Here is a 12,833-nt window from a genome sequence, read left to right on the forward strand (position 1 = left end):
GGGTACTTTTTCACAGTTTACTGGCTCTCCAAAATTGAGGTTCTTTCCGGGCTGAGTCGGGCTGAGTATGCTAAACTAGAGAGAGAATCGCTGGCTCGGGAGCTACAACTACAACAAGATGAACATATTTGACCGTGATTTAATTGTAATACACGTTTCAAAATGATGCCGAAGTAACAACATACTGATACCGGTTAGTAAAAACCATGAATTAATGCTTTGACAAGTCTGCAGACAGACGGCAGGCGAAAAACCTTCTTAAATGTGTGCTTTCTGAATGGAGATCGGCTAAGCTAACGTTATATATGCTCCGACCGTCCACACTCACAGCAACGGCCTACAGACATAAATAAAGCAGCGACTGTATTCTCCATGACACAGACAGTCTGTGGTTTGTACTTGTTTCACTTCTGTCTAGTTTCTGAACAGATATGAGGAGCTGTGAGCTCTGGGTGCTAAGAGCTAACGGCTGATGTTGGATTTGTGTTTCGCATTGAAGATGACGTCACGGCTCCGCCTACACTGCGTTACTATAGTTACTGCCCCAGCTACTACTGTAATGGAAACGCAGCATAAAGTGAGCCTGGCCTACTATACCGTACTAAGCCGTGCGAGGTCCTGCCGTGGAAATGCGCCATAACTCTCTGCTACAAATGCTACTTTCAATGTTAAACTACACCCTTGATGTGCAATATGGAAGTTGTTTTGATTCCTAAATGTTCTCTTTTTGTCTTGGTTTAGACAATTCCCATCGTGGAGCTCATACGAGGGGACTCTCAAATCAACTTCGAGTTCATAAAGTGGTTCAAAGCTCTCTACCTGGCCAATCAGAAAAGGCAAGGGTACGACCCGGTGAGAGCTCGGAGGGGAAAGAACATCAGCCCCACTGTCGCAACCACTAACCTGCTCATAGGTAACTCGTACTTTCTGTCACTGTGTTACCCACCCGGTTCGCTTGAAAAGAAGCACTTAAAGGTGGGGTAGGTAATCCACTTCAGAAACACTCGTGATATTCCATGGAATGCTCTTAACATCCGGATAGCAATGAACACATTAAATCAGGGTGTCTTAAAAAGTATTCAAAGTTGATAAATCAATTTAGCAAAAATTAAGGCTATTAAAAAGTATTAAAAAGTATTAAACGGCATTTTCCAAGGTATTAAGAAGGTCCACAACAACGACAACATGACACACACTTTAATTTACTGAAACAACATGTCGGGGAAACCCCCTCAAGATGGTATTTTAAGTTTCGCTGCCTTGCTCCGCTCTGTGTGTGTGTGTGGGGGGGGGGGTTGGTTATCTGCTGGTGGACTACCTGAGAGATATACAGCAGGAGAACACGCCGTCCACCGCAGAGAATAAACAGAAGGGCAACCATGCTCCGGGGTCTTCTTCGCTGCTTTTGGTGTGTTTTGTGGCGGCAGCAGCGCCACTTACAGGCCTGGCATATGTACTACAGCGTTTCCAGCGGTCTAGTGTGAACGGACGCGTTAATGAATCGAATGCGCTTGAACGGAAGACTTTTTTGCGTTTGCGTTTTACTGTATGCGTCCTCGTGGGGCCGGGGTCTAAGCCAAACTATATCCGGTCACAGAGATCTGCTATTTTAAAGTAAGGTCAACACATATCGACCCTAAATATAGTCTATATTAAGAACGAGAAAAGTCTTAACATATATATCGTTTTTTGTAAACTATGACAAATGTGTGAGGGTGATGACGTCAGAGCATCCACCTATGTGCCGGGCTTAGCCCCGGACAGCCCCAGCCCAATTTAACCCCATGGTATTTGTGAGGGAGCTCCTATATCGCATTGCCATTTATTATATTTCATAGTTCAATGTTTTGTTTATTGGTTTACTGGTTTCTGAGGAGTTTTACTGGAATGAAAGAGCACCGAGTACAGAAGCAACAAAGCAGCATACTGCATTAAACCTGACCTTCACAGAGAGGTTGAAGTTCATGTGGAGAGGAGGCTTCAGTAGTCTGTCTGCACTCTGTTTAGTTGTGCTATCTTAAAATCAATATAGTACATGTGGGGTAAAGTGTGTCGCCAATGTAACCGGTTAGAACTCGAAGTTGCGATGAGGTCTTAAAATGTATGGAAAGGGTCTTAAAAAAGGTCTTACATTTGACTTCAGGATTCCTGCATACACCCTGTAAATGCTTTGACAATAAATACATAACAACATTTCATCTGTGGAAGCCGTGGCGCTGGAAAAAGCACGACCAATCATCTGGGTGGCCTCGTGCCCTCATTGGTCACGTTCGTGTGTGTTGGGGGAGGGGCTCTGTGAGGAAGTCTGAAGGAAGGGGCAGATTTCTTTCGGCTGCGTACTTTCAAATTCTAGCGCATTCGAGCTGCTTTCTCCTTTCTTACCGACCCCACCTTTAAGAGTTTAACTGATGCACTCACAATAGTCTGCTTGTTTAAATAGAATAGAATATATCTTTATTGTCATCATACAAATACAACAACATTTATTTGGCAACTCTCACTGCAGTAACCAATAGACACAAATAAATAAATAAGAGTGGGACGAGATCAAATTCAATGTCAATGTGCATATTTACACTTACTATCTAAAAACGTTAAATGTACAAACCTGTATGAATGTAGTGTATTTCTAACCGTGTGTTCATAAAGGGTTTTAGTGACCAAGTGAAGTGAATATGTCGGCACCGTTCTTCTTGTCCTTAGAGTCAGATAAATGCAATTGAAATGTACTAATTATAAAATGACGCAGCACATTGTGGTTTTAACCGAAATGTTTCCCTCTCGCTTCGTCAGAGGATTTACAGAGCTCGTCCGGTAATTTCCTTTTCAACGAAAAGTGGATGTATATTTACGACTGGGCCGACCAGAGTCCTCTCGGCGATAACTACACCTACTGCCGCGCCTGCAACCGCAGCCTGAAGACATTGCAGAGAGGCCCCGTTGAACTCCGGCGACACGCGGACACTAACAAGCACAAGAAAAGGACTCGAATCTACCAGAAGACCGTGAGGCAGAGCCAGCTGTCCGAAACGCTGCCGTGTAGCGACGCCGCCGTTAGCTTCATCAACAAGCACTGCTACACCGGCCCGGCTAAATCTGAACACAAGGCTCGACTCTTTGCTCGCTGCCGTTTGGGGTCTCAGTACCCCACAGATATCACCTCCGCCTGCCAGCACACGCCTTACTGCCTGTACATCTTCGGAGGGGAACCGCTGGGAAAAGACGACACAGTGTCCGTGGTCCTCGTTGGGTTTTTCGACGTCGACGCCTCCGGTCATTGCTTACAATTTCTGGATGCTCTTCGGTCAGAGGACGGCACCGGAGCGAAAAAAAAAGCCGCGGCGGTGGTGGAGACGGTGAAGAAGTTCGGGTTGCACACGGATAATCTCGTGGCTGTTTATTCGGATGACGATGGCGCGGATTCGGAGCAGATCTGCACACAACTCAGGGAACTCAACCCCAATATAGTCGCTATAGGGGGGCTGTACGCCATCGCCGATGCTTCCTGCCACGCTGGGATCAAGGCGCTCTCCAATCAGGTCCAAGAGTTCATGGTGGACATGCACGCCCACCACTCCTCCTGCTCTACGAAGAACGATGACCTCACGGCTGTTTTCGGCTCGGACATCAGTGCAGACGATCCGCTTGATCTCAACTGCCTTAAGTTCTGCCTGTTAGTCACCAACATATTGGAAGTATGGACGGGTCTCATCGCGTACTTTAAGTCTTGTGACGGCGAAGATGAGAAAGCCAAGTCCGTCTGCTCCCAGCTGCAGGACCCCAAAGTCAGAGCCACGTTTCTGTTCCTGCAGCACGCGTTGAAACCTCTGCACAGTTTCCAGAGTCGCCTGCAGGCGGAGGAGGAAGCGGACCGAGCCGACATGCTGCTCATCCTGCAGGAGGCCAGTAAACTGCTGAGCACCTACACCTCGTACTTCCTCCGTCCTGAGGCTGCCGGTCGCTTCCTCAAGGAACGAGACGCCCGAATCCTTAAAGACAAGAGTTTCCATCTGTCTGGCTCGGAGATCAATGTGGGAGGGAAAGCAGTGGAAGACTTCGAGGAGGAGGCGCTGTCTTTCTACGCCGCACTCACAGGTACGGACCAGATTATTTTATCTTATTGCAGATCGCCATAACAACACACTTAATAAAACACAGCAATAACAACAACCAAAACTCTATTTTCTATTGTAAAGATAATCATTAATATGTTCAAGAGTGACTTGAAAAAGCATTACAAACAAATCCGACTGATCTTTCATTTGAGCATTTAATAATTGATATAGTACGGCCATTGTAAAACCACAACAGCCAGATAGTAAAAGCAATATTTAAAAGCTAAAAAGTGTCGAACGCTAAGGAGAAGAGTTTTAAGAAGCAATTTAAAAACGGACTTTGTAGAGGCGTCTCGTATTATACATTGTAAGTGTTCCTGTCGTGTATGCCCGCAGGTTGCATCGCAGAGAAGCTTCCTCTCGGTGAGGAGACGCTCCGGAGCATCTCTCAGCTGCTGAACCCTCGGAGCAGACAGGAAGTGACGGGGAAATCAGTCGGGGAACTCGGGGCTTCGCTGGGAATCTGCAGCTCCGGGGAGGAGGAGGGACTCATCGCTGAATTCCTGGAGTACCAGAAGGCTGAGGGGGGGGGGAGCTCTGCACAGGTACACATGCTTACAGTATGTATATATCATTCAAGGCTGTCAAAGTCAACTTTATTGACAATCTCAAAATATGTTTGTACACACAGAAAGATGGAAATACTGTTTCCCACAGTCCCGAGGTATAAATAAATAACCGTTCACTTCAAGTAAGCAGGATATATATGAACAAGATAGAAAGGGTGGGATTAAATAATAATAAAGTGTAAACTTCTTCCCACCCCTTCTCGGATGTGTAATTAAGTAGATCATCTGTTTATATATAATTTAGAATCAGTAATATTTTTGTATATTAATTTGACACTGATTGATTTGTATAATAATTCTCATGTTACATTTTTGTATTGTTGTTTTACACATTCAAAATAAATCTAATCAATAAAACTGATAAAATAGTGCGAGTAAATACAAATAAAAATGTGTATGTATATTTTCAACTTTTTTTCGTAATGCTATTTTATTTGTATTGTACTTTTAATTTCGATCGTATGCTGCAACTGCAAGAATGTCCCAAATGGGTATCATAATAAGTACTTCTTATCTTCTTAACTTAGGTTCCTCTGGAGGAGCACTGGGCCGGCGTACTGAAGGACACTAAGCCCGGATCAGGGTTCAGGAAGCTGGTTCTGACCCTGCTGGCTCTGCCCTGCCCGCCCCTGGAGGCGCAGCATGTTTTTACCCAGGTCAGTGAAATATGTTGTACTGAATACTTCAACACTGTACTCTTAGCATGACATTCGGATGTCACATGCTCGTTCACTGTGTTTAAAGAAAGAAACTCAAACTTTTTCCTGAAAATCTCAAAATTCTCACTTTTTTTCTGAAAATCTCAAAATGTAAACGAAACAGGACTTCTTTATTGTCACGTGCTTGCTGTACACAAAGGGAGGCACGCCTGTGTATTAACCAACACAGCCCTTACATTACATTAAGAGCAACAATAAAAAACTCTGAAAAAATCGGTAATTCTCAAAACTATCACTTTTTCCTGAAAATCTAAAAACTCTCACTTATATCACAAAATTATCACTTTCAAGAAAATCTGAGGATTCTCATTTTTTTTCAGGAAAATCTCCAAATTCTGACTTTTATCAAAACAAATCTAAATTCTCACTTTTATCAAAAAATCTCTAAATTCTCTCTTTTTAAAAGAAAATCTAAATTCTCACTTTTTCTGAAAATCTCAAGAATTCTCAATTTTTTTTAAGGAAAAATCTTTTTTTCTTCTTTTTTAAATAAAATCTCAGAATTCTGAGTTTTATCAAAGAATCGCAAAATTCTCAACTTTTTTCTGAATCTCAAAATCCGGACTTAATTTTTAAATGGAAAAAAGCTTAGTTTTTATGACGTTGTGTAAACAGCCCATGTTGTGATTAGTGCTGCGTACCTGGGGCCTATGCTACGAAGCCGGTTCAACCTAACCTGGATATGTTTGAGTTAGCCGGTTGGCCTAATCCAAAACATACGCGCTCTCGCTAAACGGTACTACGACGCTGGTTATCAAGTGGATCGCTCAAGCCAGCCGTGTCCTATCTAGTTAGGTGCGCGTTCACATGAAAGGGGTGGTATTTGGAGCATTCGACCAATCACAGCGCAGCGTCATACTTCCTGAATGAAAAGTGAACTTTAATACTAGTCAAATATGAAGAAGTTAAACTTTAAACATCCATGACTTAAACACTTGATCAGGATCAAAGCCACAGAGCTGCACCTGCAAGGTGAATACAGCTGGCAACAGAACACGTGTTTGAATGCGTACATTAACAGGTTTATGATATCACTGCCCGTCTAAAACACGATCTGACTTCAATTACATTTGTCTCGAGTGTTTCGTCAACTTATGTGTTGCTTAAAATAATACTTCTGCATACAGTATGTGACACTGAGATAAGGAGATATATGATACATTATGATGTGATATGAATGATAATGGGACACATCGACGTCTGCACTCAGTGTACTTATGTTGTGGCAGATATTTAAGTAAGCTTTCTTAACGCTAATGTTATAATAGTCAGATTGCTCTGAAGATGGAGGTGATATTCTATTCATGTTCACGTTCACACAGTCGGTGATTTTTGCCGGCCGTCTTTCCTGCGACGGCAGTTTTTCTGTATTTCCTTTCTCCTGTAATATGACTTGATCGCTTTAAACTCCGCCCACTGAGCTCTGATTGGTCAGCAGGCGGTGCTTTCACTGAGTTGAGCTCTTAGCCTGCAACCTAACCTGCTCCCGACCAGGTTAGCCGCTAAGCATAAGTTACCATGGAGATCTAGCCTGCTAAAAGGAGAACCAGCTTCGTGGGACCGGAAAGCCGGAGTTTTCCCTTTTTGTGAGCTAATTATCAATTGAAAATTAACTCCTAATCAACTCAAATTCAAACTCGTCAGGTTTATTGGGCTCCCTTCCAACTCGTGTCTACATTTCTCTACAAAGTACAAATGTAAAAAAAACTCTTTTTGCCACTTAGTCTACAAATGACTTATGACAGCAACTACAGTGAACTACTACAAAGTTCAAACGTTTATTTCATTTACCAAACTAAAGTAACCAACCAGTCCCTGAGCTGACTGAGCCTAAATCCCTAACACGTTGCTGAAAGGTCGAGTGTAGAGTAGACTATACGCATTACACTGTTACACACCTACTATACAGTATAGGCCAGTGATTCTCAAAGTGTTTTCAATAATGTACCGCCTTTGAAAAAAAATTCTGCCAAGTACCCCCTGATCAGCACAACAACTATTTGTTAGGGAAGAAATGCCTATATAAAGAGGTACAGCACAGCGCTGCACCATCGGTGTCTGATTCATTAAAACAACAACCTTGTAACTGAGAAACACTTAAATGCTACATTTCAAATGTTTACAATCCATCACTAAATCCATGGCAAACCAATTTTAACATCATGCAATAACACTAAGACGACTTTAGTTGCATTGAACTGATCTTTTTAATAAGTTGTACTTACGATGTAGTGAAACATGGGCTTGTACTTCACTGAGGACCTTTGTTATTCTCAGTGACAGGAAGGCCACTGCAGTTATTACACTTCGCGTTTTGAATTATGTGTAACTCTGTTAATATAAAACCCACACTGCTCAAACTTCCTTACTTACTTATCCTTTTTTTATTTTTCTCATTAACATAAATCTCACGTACCCCCTGCAGTACTCCAACGTACCCCTAGGGGTCTGCGTACCCCCATTTGAGAACCACTGGTATAGGCTACACTGTAGTGACTGTACAGTCGGAGTGTACTGTACTGTCTGTACACCATGTCTTTTCTACAACTCTACATGTGTACACAGGGTTGGGTTGTAACGGAATACATGTAACGGCGTTACGTAATCAGAATACAAAAATCAAGTAACTGTATTCAGCTCGCGTTACATTTGAAAAACGAGTAATCTGATTACAGTTACTTTCGTAAACCTGAAGTGAATACATTTTGGATTACTTATTGGAATTATTGGTGGAAAGATTTCCTCACAACGTGTAATATTCAGTACTAAAGGTACAGCCGAATCATCACAGCGCACAAAACCTATTACCGCCGCAGATGGGCCAAAAAAGGGGGCGGGTCCACTCAGTGAAACAATAACAACGAAACATGGAGGAACAAAAGTCTGCGTTTAAATCGCGCGTGTGTATATATAGGTGTGTGTGGTTAAAACACATCAGCCTGCGGTCGCTCTTTAGCCTTACTAATGATTATTTCTGAAGGTACACACAGCGAAGGCGGTGCGTGAAAGGCACTGCCCGCTCGTCTTCTCAGAGGCTGAGTTAACCCTCCCGCTGCTAAAAAACAGCTGCGGGCAGCAGATACTGTGAGAGTCACAGACATGAATTCATAGATCAAGGCAGACTGGTGCACACACTCTCCTGTTTTGCCAATCCGGTGCTTGAACAAATATAGCTCTACACCCCTGGCCGAAATGTCCTTAAAATGAAGTCCGAGTTCGACATTTTAATTCATGTCCTAGGAGAGAAGGCGACACGCCTGTTCTAAGCCGTGTCCCTCACTCCTCACGTCCCAAGCTGCATCCCCAAAAAGTGTATTATGTTGTTGCATCGTTTCAGATGTGATGTTTCAGTTGTGCTCTTGATAAGCCATTAAAACAGTAAAAACACGTTCAGTTTCCTTTTGCTTTTTGTGTCTCCTGTTCACCAAAACATCCATCTGTGATGGAAAAAGAAAGTAATCCAAAAGTAATCTGATTACGTTTTTAAGACACGTAACTGTAACTGTATTCGGATTACTTTCAGAGCCATGTAATCAGTAATCAGTAACTGATTACATTTACAAAGTAACCCTCCCAACCCTGTGTATACATTATACAGTACATATTACTACATACATAGTGATGTACATACATACTGTTAGAAATTAAAATCAATGTTGATATGGCGTAATTTTGAATTAAATACACTATTTAATTTAAATCAGTTTTATTCTGAAAAAACCGGAAGTTCACACTTAATTTAATACTTTTATTCTGAAAAGTATTCACTTCCGGTTAGCATTAGCACGTGGCGAAATGCAACGTTTTCAAACCGTGAATCGAAGGTGAAATTCCATGTGATGTTGTTCACTGAGCACACTGGGATTAGCACTCATTTATTGACGCTGAATAACGTTTATCAGGGAATGTTTAAATAACCACAGGCACCAGAATATACGTAAGTGCTAGTTTTTTTGCGAGTCCAAGTACCGGTTCCCGACGTTCCGGTTTTCACCGGACTTGAACCGAAACTTTTTACAAGTCCAGTACCGGTTCGGCGTACCGGTACGCAGCACTAGTTGTGATTGTGTTTATTTAATCTTGTGCCCTCGCTGTGTCTCAGGCTCTGGGAGCTGAAGAGGCCACGCTGTTCTCCGAGAGTGAAGCTTTAACAGAAAGTGATTCTGAGCTCACGTCCGACGGATGTCCCTCTGATAACAACCGCTGCAAGGACCCCCGAATCCACGCTGAAGGTGAGGGCAATCATATAATCCAGATAATAAATACGCATCTAATTTGATAACTGTACCACGCCATTATAGTAATTATTCATGTGATGTATATGTTATGCAAAAGTATTTGAGATCTGAAAATGCTAAAAGGATTTCTGAAATTCTCAGAATTATATATTTTTCCTGAAAATCGTGGAAAATCCATTTTTTTCTTCCAGAAAATCTCAGAATTCTCACTTTTTTCATAAAATCTCAGAATTATAATTTTTGGGGAAATTCTCACTTTATCCCAGAAAATTCTTACTTTGGAAAATCTCAGAAATCTCTTTTTTTTCTCGAGAAATCTCTTTTTTGGGGAAAGTCGCAAAATTCTGTTTTCCCCTAACATTTTAGAATTCTGATTTTTTTCCCCAGAAATTCTCACTTTTCCCCAAACTCTCAAAATTATGACTTTTTCCTGAAAATCGCTGAATTTTTACTTTCCATGAAAAATCTCAAAATTAAAACATGATTTTTTTCGAGTCTGAAAACAAATCCCAAACTGCCCACATGCTCTCTTTCTCTAGCAATGAATGGTCTCAAAGTAAAGCATTGTGAAGTCCGCCTCACAAAGATAAACGGTACGTAGCATTTCTGTATCAGATTCATATTTCTGAAGATTTCAACGTTCAAACTTGCTTTATATTTTCCTCAACAGACGATGAGAATGGAGACGATGGCAAAGAGGTAATACACACATTTCAGAAAAAAGCTAGAATTAAAAAAATTACTTATTTATTATTTGAACATGAAAACTGTCAACTTTTAGTACATTGCTTTCCCGTACATTTACCACTTTCATCTCAGAATTCTCTAGTACAATTTATTTACCACTTTATTTTTCGTGTACATTTATTTCACTAGATTTATCACATTAATCCCAGAACATTTTCTACTTCTTCTATACATTTTTTTTAAACTACACTACTCAGCTTTACACTCAACTAGTAAACAAAGACCAGAACTACTCAGAAAAAGTATTGTCTCTCCTGCATCATATTCTCATCTGCTGACATACTTTTCCCTTTACTAACCTCATTATTATTACGGCCATCATAACCACTTGCATGATACGGTTACGTTTTCCCTTTATGACGGTGTGTTGTGATGATATTTGAGTGTGTTGTCTCTCAGATGTCCACTAGGGGGAGTTTTGGCTGGGAGAGCAGCTTGCGGCAGAAACCTCAGGCCCGCGCAGTGTTTCAGGCGGGTGCTAGCACCTGGTCCACCCCCCAACCTGTCGATCAGGACAGCAGAAAGGGTCTGGAGTCCCAGGAAGAGGGGGTAGGTGTACTCAAGTATACTACCAGAATGCCCTTGGGCCATGACTGATGTATCTGACCTCTGAAACACTACAACATAACTAGCTAAAAGGCAAATACTAGTGAGCTCCTTGCACAACACATATCTGATAGCGTAATAGAGCCCTGCAGCTATGATGTTTTTCTGTTGGCGTCTCCCTTGAGCCCATGAGATTTCTCCATGTGATTTGATTTACTGAAGACAATGTGGCAAACACACATTTATGATACAGACATGTTTTGTTTAGCAGGATAATAAAGATAACCCCGACATTTAAAAATCTATTTAGATAATTGAAATTAAAACTACAGGGAAATAGATTCTACTGTTCAGTTTTTTTTATGAAATCTCAGACTTTTTACTTAAAAACAAAAATGTCTGAGTTTTTTCAGAAAATCCAAAAATACTCACTTTTTCGAAAATTCTCATCTTATTTCTAATAAATCTCAGAATTCTCACTTTTTTGGGAAAATTCTCACTTTTCTGAAAATCCTATTTTTCCCCCCAGAAAATCGCAGAACTCTAAAAAAAAAAAAAAAAACCTCTCCAGATGTCAGAATACTGAATTATTCGTAACATCTATACAAGCAGTATATCTGTAGTCTAAAACACAACAGGGACCTTGTCATCAGTATGCCAACCCCAACATTTAAACATCTATTTAGATAATTTAACTTAAAGGTGGCGGGCGCGGACCGGCCATAGAGCCCATATTGTTAAAGGTGGTTAATTTTACCTGTAAAATCCATAGATTTAGGAGGTTCCCTAGTGGCCGTTAGCTGTACAAAAAAAATGGGGAGAAAAGTACGGTAACTAACATCAGTTATGGCTTTTATTTTGTAATCCTCCTCACCTAAACTACTTTTTAAAAATGTTTGACTGAAATGTTTGACACTTATTTTAATGTTTTAAAGTCTCAGGCAGAAGAATCATCTCCGATGAGTAAACCCACTCCAAGAAATCGCCGGAAACACATCTACACGGTAAAGAATAAAACAGAATCGTGTCTTTTAAATTATATTTAGAAGGAAAACTGTTAGAAAAATATCCCTGGCTTCAATATCAGGATCCATGTATTCAGTATTTTCCCAACACTAACTGTTTGTGATAATCCACGTTTTCCCTGCAGGACGGGAAGGGGTTCCTGCGCGGGGAGTTGATCTGGGGGAAAGTGAAGGGTTTCTCCTGGTGGCCCGGGATGGTGATCCCCTGGAAAAGTAAATCCTCTCCCCCCGGGATGAGGAGGGTCGAGTGGTTCGGAGACGGGATGTTCTCGGAGGTAAGAAGAACGCTTTCCTTGGTTTTTAACCTATGAACGGAGATGGCAAAAGTACACACATCCTTTACTGAAGTAGAAGTACAGATACTCGTGTTTAAAAATACTGAGAGTAGTAGGGCTGTACCCGAATATTCGCTCGTTGGAGTACTATTCGCCTGGTTTCAATTTCGTTATTCGGATATTCGTTTTTTATTTGTATTTATTGAAATCTCCAATATCAACGTAAGAGCTTGTGCCTCTTCGGGGGTGCTAACACTTAACCATAAACGCTATCGTTTACTTTCTCCGTCTTTTAATGTAGACTTTTTCTCCATTAATCTCTGTTATGTTGTTTCCATAGCAACAACAACTTCCTGTCAACTGCGCTAACTCTCCTTCAAAATAAAAGCATGTCCATAAATAGGAAGCCAAGCCAAATTACACTTAAGACATATACAAAAGTAAAACTTCTTTACTCAAGTCAAAGTAAAGAGGCTTTGAAGTGTACTTCAGTAAAAAGTACCCATAACTAGCAGCTGCTTTAAAGAGTACCTGACCTCCCTTTATATCAATAGAACAATAATGTCATTGTTAGCTAATGAATGTTTCACCATTCAATA

At 41.2% G+C, this 12,833-nt stretch overlaps 1 protein-coding gene across 1 annotated transcript in view; it reads left to right on the forward strand.

Moving 5' to 3' along the window:
• The window catches only part of dnmt3ba (DNA (cytosine-5-)-methyltransferase 3 beta, duplicate a), a 30,825-nt gene that overhangs the window by 2,539 nt on the left and 15,453 nt on the right, over positions 1-12,833 (forward strand). Inside the window, exons 4-13 of the mRNA XM_034086391.2 lie at positions 742-913; positions 2,794-4,095; positions 4,452-4,660; positions 5,212-5,340; positions 9,506-9,635; positions 10,181-10,234; positions 10,312-10,340; positions 10,788-10,937; positions 11,870-11,938; positions 12,085-12,234. Coding sequence (XP_033942282.1) covers positions 742-913; positions 2,794-4,095; positions 4,452-4,660; positions 5,212-5,340; positions 9,506-9,635; positions 10,181-10,234; positions 10,312-10,340; positions 10,788-10,937; positions 11,870-11,938; positions 12,085-12,234 — 2,394 coding nt within the window. The remainder of the gene's footprint in view (positions 1-741; positions 914-2,793; positions 4,096-4,451; positions 4,661-5,211; positions 5,341-9,505; positions 9,636-10,180; positions 10,235-10,311; positions 10,341-10,787; positions 10,938-11,869; positions 11,939-12,084; positions 12,235-12,833) is intronic.

Source organism: Pseudochaenichthys georgianus, chromosome 7 (genome assembly GCF_902827115.2).
Source record: "Pseudochaenichthys georgianus chromosome 7, fPseGeo1.2, whole genome shotgun sequence".
In the NCBI taxonomy this organism is placed as follows: domain Eukaryota; kingdom Metazoa; phylum Chordata; class Actinopteri; order Perciformes; family Channichthyidae; genus Pseudochaenichthys; species Pseudochaenichthys georgianus.